Source organism: Perca flavescens, chromosome 1 (assembly GCF_004354835.1).
Source record: "Perca flavescens isolate YP-PL-M2 chromosome 1, PFLA_1.0, whole genome shotgun sequence".
NCBI classification, from domain to species: Eukaryota; Metazoa; Chordata; class Actinopteri; order Perciformes; family Percidae; genus Perca; species Perca flavescens.
This window is the reverse complement of record NC_041331.1, coordinates 1413594-1438159: the sequence shown is the minus strand read 5'-3', so window position 1 is coordinate 1438159 and position 24566 is coordinate 1413594. Positions and strand designations below refer to the sequence as shown.

General features: G+C 38.5%; 1 protein-coding gene and 1 long non-coding RNA gene across 3 annotated transcripts in view; one reads left to right on the top strand and one right to left on the bottom strand.

Moving 5' to 3' along the window:
* Positions 1-24566, top strand: part of LOC114564762 (myocyte-specific enhancer factor 2A) — a 54199-nt gene that overhangs the window by 9519 nt on the left and 20114 nt on the right. Inside the window, exon 2 of the mRNA XM_028592326.1 lies at positions 20221-20408. Coding sequence (XP_028448127.1) covers positions 20355-20408 — 54 coding nt within the window. The 5' untranslated portion in view covers positions 20221-20354. The remainder of the gene's footprint in view (positions 1-20220; positions 20409-24566) is intronic.
* LOC114564875 (uncharacterized) lies at positions 9661-11808 on the bottom strand. 2 transcript variants are annotated; one of them, XR_003693861.1, is made up of 3 exons: positions 11726-11808; positions 10131-10226; positions 9661-9778 (listed from the first exon to the last, which is right to left on the bottom strand). It is a non-coding gene; the product is annotated as an uncharacterized LOC114564875 (long non-coding RNA). The 2 variants fall into 2 exon arrangements; XR_003693859.1 differs by lacking the exon at positions 11726-11808 and adding an exon at positions 10462-10524.

Genomic DNA, 24566 nt, shown 5'->3' with positions numbered 1-24566 from the left:
AAAACGGTAAGGATTAAATTCTTAAAGTCCTATATATTTAATGAAAAACGTATGACATGTTACTGCCAACTTCGAGAAAAAAACATGAATAGGCGACATGACGTTCGGCTACTTTGGATATTAATAGCTGTCATGTCATGCTGTCATCTCACAATAATTAAGCTAGAATTTTGCAATCACAGACAGTGGATCTGAGACTTTTATTATTTGTTCTGTTTGTGTGTCTATATTTGAGAGGGTTGTCAACTCAATGCAGAGAAAGAAGTTGTAGTTAAAAGAGTCCACCGCACCATAGGCTAGTGAAGGACTGGCTTTGCTTTGCTAGCGTCGTTGCTAGGGTTGGTAAAGAGTAGACCCGCTGCTAATATGGCCCCTGTGCCTAAACGACCCGTATCTACCGGACCGAATAGCAACGCGGATTTCTGTGAGTCATTTCGGTGCCACTGATATGTCTGCGTTGCTCTCTGATGCTCGAAAACGAATGTTAGAATAACAGAAACATCGCAGCATGTGACGCTAGTTAACATTACACTCGTCAGCAGCTAATGTTAGCCTACCGTTAGCTAGCAGATGGTAGTTGTTTTTGTCGTTCAACAGCAATTTACTAGTGAAATACATTATTATTATAAGTTATAGTTATATAATATATTATTTAATATAATTATTAAATCATTGTAAAAATAATAAAGTTGTTTTCCCCCCTTTTGCGATAATTAGGTTTTGTCCATTTGGCTTTGTCTGTCAACAAACAAAACAAAACAAAAATACATGTTTCAGGACAGTTTTTGGGAAGATGATAGAAACGTTTTTAGCCTTGTATCACATATTACAATGCACTGAAATATTAGCTGATTTATAAAACAAATGTTAGATTTTATATCTATACCTATCTATAAAATGACTTGAAGAAGATACTATACAAAAATACTAACTTAACCTTGTATTTTCCCCCTTTTTTACTCATTAAGTCTGATGGCTGAAAAGAAAACCAGCCCCTTATGGCAGCGCTTCACCCAGCCAACACCAAAACAAAGAAATGCTGCTGGTTGCTACTGTGTGTCAGCACTACTATTGTTAAAATGGTTAATTTATTTTATTGTTCTCAGATGTTTGATAAATGCTGCTTAGTGCACAGTTACTTTATCTTTTCATTGAAAAGTTTATTTGACAAAGTTAAGTTTATTTTCTTTCTTTCTTCTTACCAGTTTTGTTTATTTATGCAATATATGTTTTTACATTATACATGTTTAATGTAAGTATACAAGTGCAGACTGGTGTTCAAGTGTTCAATAAATGTTTTTGTTGAGAAATTTTGTGTATCTTAAGTACTTATTAGTGTTAAATTTTATCTTTCAAATAGAGGTTAAAAACAAGCAAATATTGGCCAAATATCGGCCAAAAATAATCTGCAGCATATATCGGCCATCGGCCGACCCTGATTTCAAAAGATCGGCATCGGCATCGGCCTGAGAAAACCCATATCGGTCGACCTCTAATAAAAGACACTGTACTTTGAAGAGTTAAAATTAACTTTTAAGACCATGATTTATTTCGGGAAAAAATACTTTAAAGAAGAAGCCAAATACAATCTTATGCAAGCTGCAAGTCAACAGCTGCTATCACAATGGTATTGCATCTTCAAGCACATTCACATTGTTTCCACTACAAGCCAGGGAGGTGCTGCTTGTTTCAGCCATCATGGTGGCGTCGGTGTGCTGCTCTGGCTCACTATCCGGTACTCACCACACCACTCACCTCACCACACATCATTTTCATTTTCTTTTCTTTCTTTTTTGTTGAGATTTTTGCCATGAAAGGTACACCAAAATCTGTATATTTATAACTGTATGTTAAAACCATGATCTATAGGTTGTTGAATCAGTTAGTGATAGAGAAAAGAAAAAGTGAAGTGTGAAGCGGCATCTTAACATGAATGGACATATGGATATAGTGGAAATAAAATGTGTTACCAGTCACATGACAGTCTTTAACCACTTGTCTCCACTCTGGCAGTTAGGTTCCTTTGCGGAGTCCATGTGTTCCCCAGTGGTATTTCCTTTCCCTCCTAGTTTCCCTAATGATAGAATATTTGGGGCCTTGTGGTAAACAGAAATAGCAACACTTCTGAAGGACAGGCTTCTCTTTTTGCACCACACGTTGAAGAAATAGAAACTGCACTGTGTGTGTGTATGTATTTTATTGAGAGGCTATTTTGAGTCCTCCTTGACTGACTGACTGACTGACTGACTGACTGACTGACTGACTTGGTTTTTTTCTGGTCAATTACATTGCTCGCTTTAGCGTGCCCAAGCTAATGCAGGCTGCTGCTGTGTGGGCTAATGCATTTCTTATCCACTTTGATTAGCTGTGGCGATGCCTGGCTAAAGCAATGACATGCTGTCTCACACACAGCCGAGAAGACGAGAGGTTTAGATGACTCTTCTTGCTGTGGGGGCTTCTTGTGTGTTTGCTACCTCTTTTGATAATGCTAACATCCAGACTGATGAAGATTGAAGTGCAGTAGACAGAATTAATATGATCCTGTGTTGTTCCTTAATCACAATCACTTATCCCTCTTCTATTTGATGTGATTTATACAGACATCATATCTGTTTTGGCATAATTATACTTGTTCTTTTCAATGATGGTTTCATCACATCCAGAAATGGCTTTATTCATTACAGATGTTGTTCTTCACACAGTGTGCACTATGTGTCTATGGTGATGCCTCATTTTAGGGGAAAATCATAGGAAAAAATAATTCTGTTCTCAATGGAGAAGTGCACTTGGATTACCTCTAATTGAATTTCCATAATAACAGAACCGGAGCATCACTTTCCTTCTTTGCCAATGAAAACATCTTGCAGTTGTAACTACAATTACAATTTAAAATTCCGCCAGCCACTCTTTCTATTTTATTTAAAAATATAAAAGCAAGAAATTAAGAAACTAAGTTTTTTTTTTTTTCTTTCAGAATCTCAGAGCTGGAGGAGGAATAGCTGTCTGTAATATTGTCTCCCCTTTTTTCCAAGGCACATACCAAACACGAGGTAATATGTGATACTTCTTTATGAATTCACATATTCCTTTCTCAAATTTCTTGCAACAGCTCTGACAAAATCCAACCCAAGTGTATAGTAATAGTTTTATTGATTGGTCCTCTTTTTCTACTTAAGCCATATCTCTTCTTTTTGCTTATCACAACTATTTTTATATAGTTGTGATAATTAGTAATAATTAGTTTTAATATTATAAAAACCACAATTTCAGTTAATTGAAATTAGCTACATGAGCCCAGCACAGAATATTTACTGAGATCAGAACTGCATTATACAACTCTGGTTCTGCTGACTCAAATTACTTTGTGTTGAGGGGTAAGGCAAAATATAAAATGTGTTTTATGTGTATCTTTACAGGGAAGTCAAATTGCAATCACGTTTTATGTGTTAAGCAGTACTTTCTAGTGAATGCTTTGGTTGATGTTCTCTCTTCTCCTCTTGCTGTGGTCTCTGGAAGAGCTCCTAATCTATTGGACTTGAGAACTCTTCCTGTAGGGACACCCCAGTAATCAGGCCTGAGCTGGTCCTTCCAAACCAGCAAACCTCTGGCTGCCTGCCGTCTGACTGCTGGGCCACACACCCGCACTTTTGATGCTAAAAATGCCGCAGAGGAGCTCAGAAATTACACTCAATAAATACAGAAATTAAATAAAACAATTTCCAAATATTAGCCTTGCAATCTACTTTCCTACAGTCATATAAAACTGCCTTTCTTGCTCACAGTAAATAGGTTTCCCTCCGCCCTGCCAAGTTAAACAGTAATGTTGGGTCAATGGCAGCGTGGCTTGGCTTAATTAAACTCAGTGTTGATTTGCAGAGACAGGGTCCAGACCAGAGTCCTGATGCTGTTCTTAATGGTGCCAACACTTTATTAATGCTGGTCCTACATGAAGACCCACTCATGCTGAGTTGAGGACTAGGTTATTATAACAGCAACTTCCATACACTGTTAGCTTATTCGAACTCTGTTACACTTTGAGCGCTTCTGACTATTATGATAAAAATGAATATGTTCCTGTAACCAATCATACTTTTAGATTTACTGCAACCAAGGTGCCGGACCTCAGATACAACAGCTAAAAGGCCATTTTGGTTAAATCCAGCTTGCTTAAAATGAGTCACATAAAACTACTAAAATGAGGATGTAAAGACATTGGGGACGTCATGGACGTCACTGCAAAAGGCGGTTCATTTCAGAAAGTGGCCGTTGACTTTTGGTTTCACACGAGACACAAACCCCAGTCTCCTGAGTGAAACAATACTTTGTCACCTCACCGTGATTAATTACTACAGCCATGAGAGGTCGCTGCCTAACAGCAAACGTAAATATGAGTCATTATGAGCTGCTTGCACAATCTACTTATAGGGAGAGGACAGTCTATTTCAGGCTGTTAATGTCTTTTAAAGAAAATATTTCTGAATATGTACATGATATTGGTTGGTTGATTGGTTGGTTAGCTGTAATTTGTTGTCATACAGTAGCTCTTTTCAATTGATTTATATGGGATACAGATTATCAAACCTTTCAGTATTGGTATAGTAAATTTAGGTCAGTAAGAATTCATAATGTCAATAATATCTGGTGATTTTGGTGACTTAGTGTACAAATTGAAGTCCGCTTGCCCTGCTGTAGCCTGGCTGTTCAGGCTGACGTTAGTTTCCCACAGTAGCACCCGGTGTGATCTCATGGCTTTTAGCAATTATACACCCTAATCCCAGGTGACCCATCTGATCCCAGATGTAATATCTCTTCTCATGCCAGCAGTTCAGTGAAATTGTGCACTTTGCTCACAGCCTAATAATTCCTTCCCAGAACAGTCTGCAGTCAGTTTGAAGGATGAATGAGCTATGCCAGCTGCTAACAAAATCTAACCAATTCTGAAATCACACAAACATTTTATCAAGGCAACATGGCATCATGACTTTGCGTAAATATACACGCCACTTTCATAAAGCCAAATGGCGTGTTATTGTACGCATTTTCAGCTATCCACGTGTATGCCTACGCTGTATACAGCTGATGTAAACATACCCACCACGTGGACTCGCGACGTTGCACGTTATCGCGAGAACGCGACGTACTATCGCGAGAACGTCACACGCCTATTAAAAAAAAATGGTTGGGTTTAGGAAAAGAACACAGGGAAAGGCTTTAGTAACAAAACAGTGACAAAAACACGGAAAATAACAACAAAAACACGCTTAGGACAACAATAAATGGTTGGGTTTAGGAAAGAAACATTGGGTAAGGCTTATTAAAAAGAAAAACAGAAAAACGGCCGAAAAATCGCCACACGCTGGGCGCGAACCCGGCTCTCCCGGGTGAAAGTCCTGTGTTTTAAAGTTTGAAGGTGGGATTTTCTCCTAAAATGTAAACTGTCAGCAGCAATTGTCTTGGGTGTTGACCACTACACATTTCTAGAAGTAGCTTCAAGCTTCCCATAAAAAAGTTCAGCCATTTGAAATGTATGCCAAAGCCTTGAGATTGTGTCAGTTATTCATCTCCATTATCCACTCATACTCCACCTAAAATGTTGCTGTAAAATGCTTTAGTGGCACACTCACTTAATGTTCCATTGTGTATACTATATCTTTGATACTTCTGTATACTATACACCACTGATGTGAGATTGATACAAGATTAATGCATGTGGAAGGACTTGTGTAATGATTCCAACTGAACTTTACTTGTCCTGTATATATCCCAACTTGAAAAAGGCCACTGTTTACCCAGTAATCTCAAAGAGGCGTGTGTGTGTGTGTGTGTGTGTGTGTGTGTGTGTGTGTGTGTGTGTGTGTGTGTGTGTGTGTGTGTGTGTGTGTGTGTGTGTGTGTGTGTGTGTGTGTGTGTGTGTGTGTGTGTGTGTGTGTGTGTGTGTGTGTGTGTGTGTGTCCTCAGGATAGAGGCCTCGGATCTACTTTCCATCGCCTCACAACATTAAAAGGATGATATTACTTTGCTGAAAGCACAGAATTTCAATGAGAACAGGAACAAACAAAAAATGTTAAAGAATTCATTATAATATCATTTAGTAGATCAAAGGCTAGAGAGACGAAGTTATGGGGCTGAGAGATGAAAAGATTGTCTGTGCAGATCTACAGTATATATACTGTATATGTGGTGTTTGTGTGACTGTACTGTATGATTAGAAAGTGCTTTACTTACTACTTGTTCTGTGGATATTATACTGTACATCTGTTTAAGTTTTAAAAAATTACATCATGGGTGCCTGATTAGCTCACCTGGTAGAGCGGGCGCCCATATATAGAGGTTTACTCCTCGACGCAGAAGCCGCGGGTTCAATTCTGATCTGCGGTCCTTTGCTGCATGTCATTCCCCCTCTCTCTCCCCATTCAAGTCTAAGCTGTCCTATACAAATAAAGGCCTAAACTGCCCAAAAAAAGACATCACTTTACTGTAATCCAGCTATTAAAACCGGGAAAGACAACAGTTGTGTCATATCACGATATCCAAACTCTAAGACGATATCCAGTCTCATATCATGATATTGATATAATATCAATATATTGCCCAGCCCTACAGGAACCCCCAGGCGGCATTAACACATTGTTGGGGGCCCAACATGACTAGGACGAGTAATATGGAGTGGAGATAAGGTTGAATGAATCTATAATTTAAGGTTGAAACAATAAACAAACAAGAGTGCGTTCAAATAGTTGGTGGGAGGAGCTGCTGCTTCAGGAAGGCTTTTCCCTTTCAGTATTCCCATTTCAAGTTTTTCTTTTACTGATCTCCTCAATGTTCAGCATAGAAACACAATTATTTCAACTTAGTTTCAGAGACATCATGTTTTTTTTTTTCCATCAGTTTGGCATTGTGGATGCTCTAAATACTATAATACCCATGAGCCTCCACTGCTGTAACTATGGACCAGAAGCCAGCCAGAGACGCAAATCTGAGCTGTTGTGAATTCAAAACACTTTTTTGGGGCAGTTGGGAACAAAACACATCACCGTGTGTTTATGACCTAGGACGTGTCACTTCACTTCAGTATTACAGCGGATAGCTTGGCCCATGGAAACATGACAATGGAAGAGAGCAAAAATAAACATATTATGTCAGTATTGAAAGTCTAGCTGAAGACCAATTACTGTTTTTATGAAAGGAACAGAGAGTGTGGAACCATAGCCATATTTTACAGGGCAGCTTGTGTTTCCATCTGTGTTGCAGGCATGACATCAGTGTCTCTGTGTTGAGACAGGAAAATCTTATCCCACTGCCACTGTCATAAAAGCAAAACAATAATGAAATTACATCACAGTGGGCCAGTAATTAAATGAGTAGACTGCTGTCTTGGAGATTTTATAAGGCTGGGAGATTGTGAGTAACAGTGTTGGATGCTGGAGAATAGGGTGTCCGTACACTGTAAATTTTAACAAGTTGACTTTACTTAAAAAATGTATGGAAACTCATTGCCTTGAAAAAAGTAAGTTCAATGAACTTAGTAATGGTAAATTAGTGCAACTTTATTCTTCTGAGTAAACAATACTTAATAAACTTACATTTTCTAAGTGAACACAGCTTGTTTATTCTGAGTAAGTAACACTCAATAAGCTTATACTTGTTAAGTGAAGACAACTTGTTTATTTTAAGTAAATTACACTTAATTAGCTCATATTTTTTAAGTTAATGCAGCTTGCTTTTTCTGAGTAAATAATTAATTAGCTCACATTTTTTAAGTGAGCACTACTTAATACTACTGACTTGTTTTCTGGTTCAGTTTACAGACTGAAAATGACTATACAAGTAGCATATACATCGATTTAAAAAAATGTATCTAAAAGAATGAAATGAGAAGGTTGTTTTAGATGAATCACATAATTTCTTTATTTTTAATTATCTGGCATTCACATAGAAAACCACGCTGCCATTTAACATATTTATAGTACGCTGTAAACCCGAATAAGTTACCAGAACTCAAATTATTTTCAGTTATTATGACTTACAGTTTTGAGTTTTCTTTTTATTTAGAAAATAAGTACACAACCACACCATGTGACTCAAAACTTTTTTTTATCTAACTTAATATATCTAAAAGTCATGAACGTCTGCTTTTGAACAGTTAAATGTTAAAATGAAATAGAAAAATAAATAAACATTTATAAATTAAAATAAAAAAATATTTTTAAAATATACTCAAGAAAAACTAAAAATTTTCTGATTCTATCCTTCCAAATGTGTTCCTGGTCACTTAAAAGGAACACGCCGACTTATTGGGACTTTGTCTTATTCCCTGTATCCCCCAGAGATAGATAAGTCCATACATACCCTTCTCATCTCTGTGTGTGTTGTAACTCTGTCTGACGCACCCACCGCTAGCCTGGCTTAGCACATGATTTGTATAGGCACAGCGTGTACGAATAACAAGATCACATAAGACACAGACATTTTCTAACCGTATACATACTGAGAACTATATTCTCAGAAAGGGCGAAGCACTGCTACTTCTGCAGAGTGATTTGCACCTGAGAAGCCCTGTGGTGAGGAGCAGAGAGTTCACCTAGAGTTCTGCAAGCAAATCACTCCGCCCAAATAGCAGTGCTTTGCCTTCTGAGAATATAGTTCCCAGTATGCATACGGTTAGAAGATGGCTGTGTCTCATGTGACCTTGTTATTTGTACACGCTTTGACTATACAAATCACAACATGTAAATGGGAAAATGTTGGCGTTATTTGTCACTTATTAGGAGCATAGATGGAGCCAGTTACCTCCAGGATCTGTGCTAAGCTAGGCTAGCGGTGGGTGCGTCAGACAGAATTACGACACGCACGGAGATGAGAAGGGTATGTATGGACTTATCTAACTCTGGGGGATACGGTGAATAAGTCCCAATAAGTAGGCATGTTTCTTTAAGGCCCTAGGAAATAAATATATATCATAAATTTCTGATATTGACCAGACAACAGATGAGATAGTCAGGAAAATAGTCGGAGTAATCAAAAATAATAATACCAAAATGAAATTATTGTTCGTTACAGCTATAAAAGAAAAAACACTGCTTTTGGCTTCCCTGCTAATTCCTGAGTAAGGCAACAGGGCAGCAATTTGGATGAAATTTCAAAAATTCTATAGAGTTTAAGAACATTTTCACTTAAAACTCTAAAATGTAAATGTTTTACATAACCAGTATCAAATGCACAGTGAAATGTGGGTCATCTTGCGCAGCCCACAATGTTTAAGAAAAACATTGAAACATACAAAACATTAGCGTTACTTTTGCATTATATTAATGAGAACAAAGGAATATTGTGTAGTTTGGGCCTATTGGCTGAACACCTGCAGTAGTGCAGTAACTTTCTGAGGCATTATTTAGACAAAAGGAGATAACTTTGAACTAGCCTTTTATAATGCCTTACCCTGCAGCCTTTTTTTCAGATGAGTTTCTACATCATTAATTCATTCTTGAGGGTCTGCAACCTCGGGGATAGTTTACCACTTTCTAGACAAAGTTAAATCTTTTAAGTGAATTCAAAAGTGTTGGTCAGTTCTTTGGGATAGCTGAGGTGTAGTGCATAGATCACTCCACAGATTACCAGGAAGGCATCGCCAAGTCTGGGGAGGCTAACCACGGCATCACTTTCAATGACGACAGTGATTCTCACAGGGTGGTAGTGAACTGGACTTGCGTCATAGTCACTGATGAAAGTAATGAAGCCCACTGCAAACACCATCAAGCTCTGGCTCATCGGACTCATCCTGAATGAATGAAAAAAGAGATACTAATCACAAACTAACACATGGAACAGAACAGATGACACAATTTGTCTTTCCTTAACCAAGACCCATTGAAATCCAATACATCTTTTACAAAAGAGACCTGGGTCTCATTGTAAGAGTTGAAAAACATAAGATCCATTTTCTGCACATACAGTATGAATTAGCCAAATTACCAGAGAATCTAAGTGTTGACTGAAACCAAGGACATTTACAAGAAAATGTTTTACTGAACATTGAATAAAATGCCAATACAGTTCCTTTGTAGTAAGTATTTAGATGAACGGTTTAGATAATACACAGTAGAATCTGTTAGTGACTTAAGGAGACTCACCGTGCAGGTTCTTAAAAATCCAGAGACGTCCTCGCGCAGATACACAGGAAGGGCGTGGAGAACAGTAGTGCGCTTGGTGTGGATGTCATGGATTTCCTATTCAGATAAAAACAGAATTGTATATACTTAAGAGTTTACAGAACAAAGCTGATTTTAAAACAGACCAATCAGAACATATGTCCACAAATAACCTGTTAACATCTTTAACGCAATCAGACAAATGGCAAACACAAAGTGGACTAAATGCAAAATTCACAAATCTCATTTGAATCATTGAACCTGTTCAATGTTCCACTGGTTCAAGCTATGAAATGTGTAAAAATCTATTTACCTGTTCATCGTGGATTTTTTAAATTTCAGCCAGAGCATCTGCTGTCTTCCCAGTTATTGGTGCCTTCTGGCTGAATAAGGTCATCATTAGAGGAAGATGGCGGTCAAGCTCAGCATAGCACGTGTTGGGCAGGTTCTGTTTTGTAATCCGCTGGAACTCTGCATGCAACTACATAGAAATAACAGCCGGAGGAGAATACAGCAACAACATTTATTAAAAAAAAAAGTTCAATTTGAAGAATCTTGCACACATTTATAAAGCAAAAATATTGGCCAAATGAGTAAGAATCACAGTTTTCACTTTAAAAGAGAGCGTTGATCCATATTACCTCAGACTCTATTTTGAGAGCAGGCCAGAGGTCCATGAGGTCGTTCACTGGTGGGCAGGACATCACTATGGTCTGTCGGCGTAGGGGAAATATGGTCTCCATCATCTTCAAGTAGAAAAAACAATGATATGTGTATGTGGGAGTGCATATGATTTAGGGTTACCACACTTAAACATTGTCTGAGAAAAAAAAACTATTTAAGTTATTGGTATTTAGAGGGGGGGTGATAGAAGAATTCACATTAATTGAATTACCTGGTATCATTACCACATCTCCAGTTATCTTCCTTAACTTCTTGAAACTGGAACAGCAAGATGCAAAGGCATAAACTGATATGAAACTGAACAATTAAAAGCATTCAAAGAGTGTCAAATCATAAATACTTCCATTTATAAATGTTCCCTGTTAATGATCTTTTCATTTGAGCCCCAAAGTGTCAAGTTACTAAAGCCATTAAGCAAAATTAACATTACTGTAAAGAAAAGCAGCCACACTTTAACCTTACTGCATGGTTAATCATCAATAATGCCATTTCTACAAACCAAAGCTTTACTGTTAAGGGTTTTTACTTTATTCATCTTTGTAATAAAAAGCAGCTTGCCTCCAGCAGGGTCGTTTGTTTTAAAACCGACGCAACACAAGTGGGCGGGCACGGGCAGTTGACTCGTTCATCCGTTGTACAATTCTTCAGTGAGTCTGGGAGTGGTAGCTAGGTCGCAAGTTGTGCTGCTGGATTGTGTAACGTTAGTGGTCACGCTAAGTGGCTAGCTCTATAGCAGCTAACCTATATCTGACAAGTTGCCAATCCCAACAAGACTACTGTGATAAGCCAGTGAAGGGCGGGGGCATGGAGAAGGTCTACGCTCTCTTAGACAAACACATAAAAACATGTATAAAAGAAGTAAAAGTGAAGGAATGTTAACATTCAAAACTTACAGTAAGTCCAGTGCTGCTCCGTAGGTAGTAACTTTCTGCAAGCCTACTGTCTGTTGCATCCCGCCTTGCTGCGTTGTTCAAACTTTTCTTCTTCTTTGTTTTTCCAAAGAGCGGTAAGGAATCAGTGTAGTATGCAAATTAGTGCCACCTTCTGTTCACGTTGAATCAGAGATTATCTTGCCATACAAAATTATCCCTGCAGCTGCTTAAATAAAATTAAAAAAATATATAGGCTACATTAAACTGATGACTATAAAAAAGCAAAAAATAAATACAATATATACATTTTGTCCTCCACTAATGTCTAATGCATTTCAGACCATTTGCTGATTGCAATTTATTTATTATGATTTTACTTATTTGGTGAAGCACTTTGAGATTTTATTGTATTTTAACATGTGCTATATACATTTTTGTGAGTTTATTTTTTAAATCATCCCTATTTTAAACAATATAAATACTATAAATATGTTATATGGCAGGGTGGTTTTATATGCAAATGCCAGATAATTAAAAATAAAGAAATGATGTGATTCATCTAAAACAATCTTCTCATTTCATTCTTTTAGATAGATTTTTTTTAAATAGATGTATATGCTACTTGTATAGTCATTTTCAGTCTGTAAACTGAACCAGAAAACAAGTCCGTAGCATTAAAGGTATAGTGGAGGATTTTCTTTTTCCGGGTGGATCATCAAGACCATTTAAAATTACTGCTAGTAAAAGTTGATGTAAGCTATGATTAGCGATGCTAGCCCTAGCACAAGTCACGCACCGCGCGCACACACGGTAAACATCTCAATTTGTGAAAAAGTGCAAATCTTCTTTTGGAAAGCCATGCCGACAGCAACTTGTAAACAGTGCACTCCCGTGCACGTTTAATAGGTGTTCCCTCTCGGGAGCAGGCAGAGTGTTGTGCATGTGCATTTTTTCAAAAAGTACAGAGGGCGGTTCTTTTCTAAAATTCGGGAAAATCCTCCACAATACCTTTAAGTAGTGCTCACTTAAAAAATGTGAGCTAATTAACTATTTACTTAAAAAAAGCAAGCTGCATTAACTTCAAAACCATGAGCTGATTAAGCACCATTTACTTAAAATAAACAAGTTGTCTTCACTTAACAAGTATAAGCTTATTGAATGTTACTTACTCAGAATAAACAAGCTGTGTTCACTTAAAAAATGTAAGTTTATTAAGTATTGTTTACTCAGAACAATTAAGCTGCACTAATTTACCATTACTAAGTTCATTGAACTTACTTTTTTTAAGGCAATGAGTTTGCATACATTTTTTAAGTAAAGTCAACTTGTTAAAATTAACAGTGCAGGACTTTATCATTCTTAGTATGTTATTACTCAATTCTATTAAGTTGTACCTAAGTTATGTTTTTAAGTTAAGTTATGTTACACCAACTTGAAAAAATTAAGTTAGTAGAAATGTTTCTAAAACTTTGAGTATACACTACTTAATCTATTTAAGTACTTTGAACGTTCGGATTTACAGTGTAGCCATGTTTTCATTCACATACTGTATTTTTATGCGCATTTTAAATTATTGTATCAGAAAAGGTGGATGAAAACGGAAAAATTCGATAAAATTTTACTTACACAAAAAAATGGAATGTGGAAACAGCTTTGCCTTCTGTCGTAGCAAAAAAATAAAACTTACATAACCGATCAGCTGTTTCCGCTGTTTGCATCTCCTGGATATTCCCATAAAGTCTTTGTCCCAGTATAACATAAAACATAGCCAATAGTTGCTGACATAAAAGAACAATTAAAACTTGCCCAACCGAACCAAATTCTTAAAGACCGATCTCAATGTTTTCCCTTGTACATACTCTGCCTCTGATTGGCTGGCTCTGATTACCCTGGTATTCTTACCCTCCACCAAAGTACGCTGGAGGAGGGTCTGGCTACTCCACATAGCATTCGGGGATGGGAGGAAAATGTTCTCTGGTTTATTGGCTTGTTTTGGTGGAACATGTGTACGTTCAAAAGTAGTTTTAGTCGTGCAACAGAAAACTCCGATTGGACAGATAGTCTAGCTAGCTGTCTGGATTTACCCTGCAGAGATCTGAGGAGCAGTTAACCATAGTCCTCAGAAATCCACCGGAGTTTAAAATGCCAACACAAATGAAGCCCAAGGCAATGGATATCCGGCCTAAATGAGTGAAATCCGGCGAATTTTCCGGCGGCAACGGAGCAATCCCGGAAGTGGAACATCAAGGATATACAGCAGACTACCCTAACTCTCTTCTTCATAGCTACTCATACTTGACACATTACCACAGCATCTTCTGGTTTGCTAACTGACTGGGGGAGTCGGTTGGAATGACAGATGACACTTAGAGCCATCTAATCTCCCTGGCCTTCAGCCTGGCAGTAAATGGCTGGGCTGCTGGTGGTGGGAGATGCGTTTAATTATAACATTTCAGGCAAAAACTCATTAGCTTAGTGACCTGCAAAGCAGCAGAGGCCAGCGTGGATACTCAGGCTGCATAAAACCAGAGGCTAGCCTGTCTTAATGAGGGTGATGAATTCATCACAGTCCGTGCTCTTGCTGTGCCTGGCAGCAGAAAATAGCAAGACTTTGTTTCATTGCCCCGGTCTTGCTATAAAAGACATAATAAGCCATAGAAAAGGGTGAAATGGAACATTTTGAGATTGACTGTACTGAATCTCAGGTTTTGTCATTGGGCAGATTTACAAGGAAACTCATATGCCGCTGTCGTTGCTGGTTGGGATGTTTGTATTAATGTCTGCTTATTCAAAGATTGTGTATTGTGCCAGTCAGAGCATCATTTGCATAAGAAAATGCTAATTTCATCGCTGGTTCTTTTAAGTAGCCGCAACTCCATTATGTTTTTACATAAATTGTCATTCGCTTTCCTTACATCAAAGAAAACTCGTATTCACAACTAGGCATGTGGGGAGGGGCGGCACATTGAGCGCTACTCTAAACAGGGAAGTGTTAAACACTTCAGCCAGTAAACAAGCCTGATCGCACTCCACCTCCCTCGGGAGCAGGACCACCACATGGCCTGCCTGTTTATCATGTATAAGTTCCCCTTAAGAACTTTTGTAAAAACTCTACTTGTTATGAGAACTTCAAAGTCCGGGCTAGCGGGGGAGAAGAATCTTCTAACAGTCTGCCTAGTTATGCCTCGAGCAAGAGAGCCTCGCTCTCTCCCTGCTGATGGATACGATGCAAATAAGATGCTCGAGGAGGAAGGACAAGATTGAGCAAAAAGAGAAGTATAGTAGAACATGGAGATGAGCAAGCTGCAGGGAAGGTTAAGACGTGAATAAGGAATGAAATCTGTGTCATCAGTCCTTAACACTTCTGCAAACAGTGATGAAACAAAAACTCTTTCATCTTCCAGCAAATGGCCATGAATCTGTCCACGGCTGTTTCCTCACAGACAACCAAGCCCAGCTCTATACAGTAATCTACCAAACCAAAATGAGTCTTCACTCTTGCACATATTGAACACTAGGGGTGAAAAAAATGGTATATGGTACCGCTAACGGCGACTACATCATATCTGCTTCCAGGAAAACAGACCGAAAGCAGAAAATCCATGTTATGTACTTCCATACAAATGAAATAAATGTCTGACTGACTGACTGACTGACTGGTGATGTGCATTCTTCGTAGAAAACAATGAGTTTTTAGAAATGTCACATGATATACTGTCTCAAGAGGTGTATTATTATTAGTAAACATTTGTTTTAGTTAAAGAAGGAAAAGAAAATTGCAATACTCAATACTATCGAATCACAATACTTCTAGAATCGCAATAAATGAAAATCGCGATACAAATCGAATCGGCACCCATGTATCATGAAAGAATCAAACCGGGACAAAAGCATATCGTCCCAGCCCTATTGGACACAGTGGTTACTTTATTCTACTGGTAGCAGAATAGGAGGGGGTTACCTAGTGATGCATGCTGGGTAGCATCAGCTTGACACCTTATTGATTCACTGTTGGAGGGACTGGAGCAGAGGTCATGGTGGGGCCAACACAATTAGAGATGAATGCATGGTCTTTAATGAGGAGGAGGGATCAAAGGGTTGCCAATTACTCTGTGCTGCTTTGTACCGAAAACAACCTGGTGCTGTTAAGACCCAGCATGATTAACCTTCAGCAGCTCTGAATGTGTTTATTCTTTACATGAGACGATGTTAAAAGAAGGGGGGGACCTGTTAATTAGTGCTGTTTTTTTCTTTTTAGAATTTGTTATTTTTACACTTATTGTTAACCCTGTTTATTGGTCTTTATAGGGGTCAACGGACCAGTGTTAAAGGGGCCCTGTCATGGTCTTTTGCACACTGGATGCTAAAAGATTAAATGTGTGGTACTGTGTATGTGTACACACACACACACACACACACACGCGCGAAAACACACATGGGGGATAGATGTAAGAGTTTCCAAACCAAGAACAATTGGAAGAATAATTGCTCCCACTGCGTACAATTCATATTTCCTATGAACTGCCCAGTACAGTCATAGGCCATGGTCTTCTACTGTCACTGACTGAGGATTTTGTAGTAGTATTGAGTTAGGTGCCTTGCATATGGTGGTTATTTAGGGATCCTGTAAATTAGCAATGTATCAATCAGTCAATTATCAGTTTTATTATCAATATATCAATTAGTCACAAGTGTTTGAAATCTAGGAATAGTTTAAAGTTGCCCAATTGTTAGACATTTTGGGAAATACGCTTATATGCTTTCTTGCCAACAGTTTGCTGAGAAGAGCGATACCTCATATCTACATTGTGCAGAGCAATGGTAGCTGGTATCCTACTGTTTCCTGTTTCCAGTCTTTATGCTAAGCTAAGGTAACCATCTCATGACTCCAGTTTCATATTTATCATACAGATATGGGAGTGGTATTGATCTCATCTAACTTTTAACAAAAAAGAAAATAAATAAGTTTCCCAAAATTTCAAACTGTTCCTGTTCATGTGAGCAAACACTTGAAACGGTGCACTTTTTCAAATGTTAAATATCTTAGAGTGGAGGTAAAGCATTAGTGAATTTATTGACAGCTATATTAGCCATCAGAAATACTGTTTCATCATGTGCTCATGATGCAGTCATGTACAACATTCAGTATACTTTATGTGTAGAAAAATGCTAGATGAAAAATCAGCTCCATTTACCAAAACAACAATAAGTGGCATTCTGCTATTATATAGGCATAACAGATATGAAATCCTTTACAATCCAACCTTGGAGAAGTGTGTTTCACACCCTCACAAAGCATTGTCACACTTCCAAAGATCCACAGGAATTGGATTTCATGGGTGAGATAAAGAGGAGAGCGTTTGGCTGTGAGGTTTGCTCGGGGGGGCTTAGCACTTCTTGTTAAGGATACATCCAGACAACGGGGGGTATATTTTGAAGTGAAAGAGAGGCGTTGAGAAGGTCAGAGGCAAGCATAGATTAGAAAGAGCTGTTTCATAAAAAAACATTTCAGGAAATTATTAAATACATTTAGAAAATAATTTTCCAAAATGCTAAATATACACATAATGAATAATAATGTTTGAATACCATTATTTAAAATTGTTTTTATTTAACAAGCTGAGGACCTGAGATACCAAAAAATACACCCCATGATCAAAGGAAAATCCTACAGATTCAGCAGCATGTGACTCATATGTAGGTTGTGTTTCAGGCTTTGGATTAATTTTGAAATTGTATAACCAATGGTTTTATTTAAATGGCTACATAAGTTTTATTATATCATCTGATCTGACTCTTGAAAATTGACAGAGGTTAATAATTCAAAAGAGACTCAAGATAATTCGGTCCTGTGTTGCCATAAAACTTTAAATTAAAAACATGAAATTGTGCTGCTCATTGTACCAGATTAGGTGTGACTTTTCTTTTGGATGTAATGGAATTAAAACATACAGTATAGTTCGGCCTTGTAAATGTTTGTGTGAGTGCTGGTTGCTCAGCCCGTTGGCTCATCCCGTGGGTTGTATTGATTTTTACGTCAGCAAGATAGAGTTTCTGCCATAGTGACATATTACATCTGCATTGATCAGGACAACTTGTCCGGGATGTGAGATGTAAATGTAGAACAGGCTCCATCGTTGTCCTGCAGACTCTGCACCCTGAAACGGAGATTTATCTTCAAAGAGAGAAAATTTTCTATAAATTGGTAAATTTGTATTTTATTTGTGTTGTATGTACTTTATATTCAAGTCTCCATTTATCACCAATATTATATATAAAGCAGGACAACACACTAGATATCTATTGTCCGTGTTGTCAAACTGGAAGATCTTCGCATCTAAATGTTTAATGTCATCTAAGTAATGGCATAAGGAGTAGTAACCATAATATTTAATACTGGCACTGACAGCAATAACCGAAAGAAGAAGGTGCAGACCTCTCCAGTTGCCTCTCCATCAGCTCTGCAAAATAAAAATTGATTGTTGATTGATAATATAGTGTCAGTCCCAGTTTCAGCTTTTTATTCCTGGCAGACTAGAGAGTAGTTTTGATCAGCTTGATTATTGTGAATCAAAATGTTTCAAATTGATTATTGCTAAAACCAGTGCATTATGTCTTTTAGCAGATCAACACATTATTATCAACACAATAACTCAATTATTACAAGTGCTAGAAAACGTCTTCTGCTTTTCCCCAGAGAGCATTATAAAGTGATTTTACACTGCTACGGAGTTTAGCTGATTCAATTCAATTAAACTGAACAATCTGATTAAATTAAACTGAGCAATCACTGAAGAAGACATGCTGAAAGAAATGTCTCTTCTCATGGAAATAGCAGCACAGGAGTGTAGTGCAAAGGATTTTTTTTTTTCTCTTTTCAAAATATTTGTGTCTTGCCATCAAATCATCCAGATTGTAAAACGGATAAATCCTTGTGACCCTTAAATCCCAAATATGCAAGGAGTCTTTGTTGCAGTGTGTACCCTGAACTGACTTGGCAGGGTCAGCTGGGATCTGAGCTGGTGGTGAATTGGATGGGTTAGAAGATAGCGTGCAGTCTCTTGCAAACCAATTTCAATTATATGCAATGTAGCTCTTAAATGTTCAAGGACAAATAAATATGAAATATAAGGGTGTATTCTCAATCAGAAAACAGAAACAATCACTCAAAGGGAGAAGACCACAATACCATAAACAACCAGCTTTTAAATGCATTTTAAATTCTTCCTTTATCTGCTGTATGGGGTATTTGAGTGACTGGCGTTCCATTATATTATATTTGATTAAATATAGAGGTCATTTAAATCAGCAAATAATCACCAATACATTTCTACTGGTGCATGACAAATTTATTTCTCCCATCTCCCAACCCTGTGAACTGGGTCTGCAGTGGGTGGGTTTGGTGGCTCAGCTCTGGGATCCACATGCTGCAGTAATCCAGAGAGGGTTAGAATAAAGCCTGGCTTTGCCTCACTCTCTGCCCCCTCCCAGATCAGATGAGATTAGGAGAGAGCTAAGGCGCTCTTGGGGAAGCCAGGGCTCAGAAACGCTAAGGCTGAGCAGAGGAGGGACAGAGCAAGGCAGGTGGGCACTCCTGCAGGAGGAGAGAGCGGGAGAGCAGAGTCGAGTTCACTCAAGACTGCGGGGCTGAATATTTATGTTGGTGCACGTGAAGGAGTGTTGCTGTGGAGGAGAGTTTGGAGCCGGCTAGACAAGGTGTGTGATGAAGTAGATGCACTGGATTTAACTCTACTGTTAGTGTGCTTCTGAGTCCTTCCTGATGTGTTTAATGTAAATACAATGGTCACAGATTAAATTCCAAGGGGCCGAAAAGACAATGGAAGAGACTGTGAAGAATGGAAGGGAATTGCACTCCTGCACTCTGCTGTGGCAGAAATGATGGATCAGTCCTCTGTAACTGTGCCTTTGGCTTGGTTGTGCATTTGTGGGTTGGAAACCTGTGAGAGATGATGTCCTGGACTAGCAAATACTGCTGGTTGTTCAGGGAACCTTTGTTTTACTTGATGCCCACCTGGTGAAGCTTCTTGCTGTCAGGTGGAAAGAAGCAGCTGGTGTATTCATCCTTCCTGGGACAAAAGTGAGGAAAGCCCGAAGACACATGGCAAGAATGATCCATCTGGTCGAGCCAAGCTGGCCTAGAATTCAGCATTCTAGACGATTGAACAGTTATGTTTGTACAGAATCATTCGAAAAACTGTGTAAAAATGTCTCCAGTAAACAGCCTATAGTAAACTATATAGATGTACCTTATTCATCCATCATTATTAAACTAGGGACAGTGTATGTTAAGTCCATCCCAGAGTGCAAAGATGTTCTGCCAAGTACCAACTGGGATTTCTTGATATTGCCTTCTGATCTATGAGCTTTTGTCCAGTGATGCTCTTGTGAACATTCACTATATGATTTGTGCAAGCATTTAAATGAATTTGCTGAATATAAAGTTTTTTTTTTGCCACTGTTAATATTAACCCTGTCTCTATCTCGCTCTATTTCAGCAAGCCATGAAATACTGACACTGGAGTAACAGAGCTGACAGTGGAACTATGTGTTAAGGATTGTCTGTTGAACTCTTGACTACCTGAAGCCCACTGATATTCTTCTTCGGCTGTTAGAAGAAGTTGTTTTTGCAATGGGGAGGAAGAAGATCCAGATCACCCGGATCGTAGATGAGAGGAACCGACAGGTCAGTGTCTTACCCTTTTGTCATCTAATTTTACATCTTAGCCATTTAGTTGTATACTTATTCCTGTGCACCTTCTCCTAACATTGCACTGTTGAGCCTTTCCTCAGTCTTCTGTATCACACATCCATACAAAACACTCTATGTTTCTGCTGTGGTAAACAACATCTAGAGGAAGCTTTGGTTAGCTTTTATGATATGTGATATGTGATGTGTTGATGTGTGGCCCTGAATGCTGCTAAGATGCCACTCTCACAACTCTTGATATAACTGAGTTTGAAGATTCAGAGGTGCAACAAGCAGGTGAAGTTACAATTTTAACAGTGGCCCTATCATAGTTTCTATTAGAGTGTCCTTTAGAAAGACCAAATATTATATGAATGTATTGACGGGTTCATGGACAATTTACGAGGGGATCCCTCAGAAAGCCTTCTTTGGATCCCCTTTAGTTTGGATTAAAAAAAAAAACTCCTAAAGATCCCTCTCAGCCATTTTACTTTTTAGAGTGCATTGGTCCCAACTGGTGGCGACGGCATTAATTTGGGGTTAGCTGGGTCCGGATGGCACCCTGTCATTAGCAGGGTGGGTCAGTGTTAGGGACACACAGTGGCCTTCTCTCCTCACCGTCTCCTTGCACAGCCACACCGCTACCCACTGGAATCCCTCTCTGTCTGACTCCTCTATATATATCACCCCCAATAGCACAACAAATACCAGCCTGTCTGAAAGGAAGGCGCAGGCGCTGGAAATAGGGATGTGGCTGGAAAATAAATATCTGGGATGATGTTTATATTTGATGTTTGGTTGTCTTGGCCAGAGCCTTTTTAGATAGACACTGCTTTAGCTGTCAGGTGGGCATCACCGGAGCCTGCTGTATATTTAGCTTCTTGTACTCTATTTCGGGAAGTTGGCTTGTGTTCTTGTTTTATCTTTAAAGTGCATCAAGTGTTTTTAGCTGGTTTTCCTCTTTTATAAACTACCACACTATTACACACTTTGCAGAGTTATATAATGACAGTATAAAAGATGAACTAGCGATACACCAGTTATCAGCAGTCAAAAGTATATTCTAAAAGAGGAACAAGGTAGTTCTTTGTTATCTTTTTTCATAGAAATATATTTGCAAGTCAAGAAGGCTCAAGAAATAAAGAACATGATTTAAAAAATCATTTAGGATGTACAGTAACTATGAAAAAAGAAACCCCAACTTTAACGGTAACTGCCCTTCGAATCATAGTGAGAATTGTTGCGTCCATTTTCCCACTGTTATCTAATCCAGTTACTGTAATGAGATGCAGCATTTATTCAGTGATTACTACCGTTCCAAATGCTTGTGGCATTAGTTCAAATGTTCAGCTTGGTTGAACATGAACTTGGTTGGCCATCTGATGCAGTCTTTGCTCCCTAACTGGAACATGTGAGGTTGCAGGAGCTCCAACATCTTGGCTGAGGACATTTTGCTTCTCAGACATTTTGGAAAACAAATTAAACAGCACTGGAAACCAAATGTGACATTATATCATCCCTATTGGGAAAATGTCCAAATGTTTTATAAAATTAGTCTTTTATGACTAAATGGGAGACTAAATCACTTGTCAATAGCACATGTCTAACTCTATCTGGCTTCCTGTGCTATCAAATATAAAAAGCCCCAATGCTATCATGCATATAATGGTACTCTTTGCAGTTCCCTAGGTAAAAGCCTTCAAGTTGGGCTGGAAGTAGAGAGCAGCTGGATGTCACTAGATTCCACACATTTAACCCAGCAACTGACATGCTTTGGCTTAGGAAGGCTATAGCTTCCACTCTACATATGTCACTTATCTGACTTCCAGTGTTGCCCACTTTGGACGAAGCATACGTTCCTCCAAGGAGATCAAGGCTCAGAAGTTACAGCAGATTGAGGGGATGTTTCTGTTTGTGTCTTTATTTCAGGGGGCAAGAAGAGTGGAAAAATATGGGAGGGGTGTGGATATTTTCTGATAAACAGATTAAATATCTCTGAAATGCACACACACTTGCTTGAAACACCACTGCCAGTCTGATTAGGAGATTCCTCCTCTTCCTAACCCCTCTTCAATGCCATGTTTATAGGATCATTTAGAATTACCATCAGTCAACTGCAACTTTTGGCAGAACACCAACTATAACCTGAAGACTGAAACTGGAAAAACAATTTGCAAATTACTCGTGTTGTAGAATTTGACTACAACTTGAGGGGAAATTGTAGTTGCTGTTAGTATTTATATTTGTGTTGGTAGTATTGAAGAAGCAAGACTCTTCACTTCATCAACAATTTCTGATACAGTGCCTTTAAGCAAGTATCTTAACTTACCACTGTAGTAGAACAGCTAGGCAGCCAACAGTAGAAGACTGTGTGTGAGCTGCAGAGCTGTGAATATGTAGAAATGTAAGAAGATGAAGCAGGGAAACATTAACTAAATACACCTGATACTCTGCATTGCTGGAAGTCTTGGAGGTGTGAAAAGGTGGGAAGACATGAGTCAGGATCCCAAAGGCCATGACGGAAGGAAGACATTAACAGATAAATACAGATGACTCACTGCAGGGAGTAAACTGCACACCAAAAAAAAAGGGATGAGAGTGCGATCCATGTGTGACCTGTGACCAAACATTTCACTTAGGCCTTATGGTTGAGATGCATGCTATGGTTTCAGGGAACCTAAAGGTTTCAAGAGCTCTTATCATTTTGAGTCACAGTACAATTAGGGCTGCACGATATTGGAAAATATGCAATATCGTTAAATATTGCGATAACGACATTACTTGCGATAAATAATCTGATAAAGTGTACTCAGTTCTGCTGCTTTCCGTATTCTGCTAAAATACAACAAACTGTTGAATTTAAAACAAATGAAAGGAAATAATTTCCAACATTCTTTTATTGAACAAATTGAACATAGAATTGAACATGAAAGGCAGCACCAAAAAGAATGACAGTTACAGGTGAAAGTTTTTTACAGATATTTTCTTTCAACTGACACAAAAACTTGTTGTTCTAGCCGTTCGCAAGTTGATATCGCGATGAAGATAAAACAAATCGTTATATTGTGCAGCCCTAAGTACAATATAACACTGTATGCTTGGAATGTTTTTTAGTTTTTATATCTTCCATTAAGGTTTACTGACAGTATGTGGACTTTCAAGGAATATGATTCAAGGCTCAAGGCTGAACAACAGCTTGATAGTAATCATTAAGGGAGGGTAAACATTACTCAGTTGCTTTCCCCACCCTCATTCCCCACCCACTTAATCAGTGGCATTCCAGTACATTTCCAGGTTATTGCCACCCTGTTTTGGGAACCCCCCCCCCTCCTTCTCGTTATCAGTTATCAGTTGTTCTGGGTAAAAGTAAAGTAGCAGCAAAATGCCTAAAATTAACCCCCCCTTGGCCTCCACCTACCTACATATGTCCATTTAACATATAATATTGTATGTCTTCTACAGTACAATTATGTTTTAAGTGTACACATAATGGAGTCTTCTTGTGCAAAGGACAGCTCAGAAAATCCATAGGTAATAGAAAATGAAGAGAAAATCAGAATGCAGACAAGCAGGTGATTCCAGCTTGGAAATCATTTAAAAAAGTAACCTGTTATTTAATTATAGTTTTTTTTGTATCTGTGTTGTTCTTCTTGCATGTAAATTGGTTGTGCCTCTGAGTAAGCACTGAGTTGTGTGATGCTCATTGGTTCCAAGTGTATGGCAAGCCTGGTGGCCCACCGGGCCTAAGCAATTTTTATTTTATTTTTTATTTATTTTTTTAAGATTATTTTTTTGGGCATTTGTAGGCCTTTATTTGGATAGGACAGCTTATACTTGAAAGGGGACAGAAAGGAGGAACCTGCGGCTGCTGCGTCTAGGAGCAAACCTCTATATATGGGCACATGCTCAACGAGGTGAGCTAACCAGGGGCCCAGATAATTTTTTTAAGTAAGTAATTTTCTTCAGTTTGAAACTTAAACATATTTTCACATCTTCACTCAGCTTTTAATGGAGGGCCAAAGAACCAAAGGACCAAGGTAACTGCCATCAGTCTGTCACTGGCCCGCACCTGAACCCTGTCAAAAAAGACACTTGCCTACGGGTCTAACAACTTTTCTGGTCAAAACCCTAACTTATCGAAGCTAAACTCCTCGG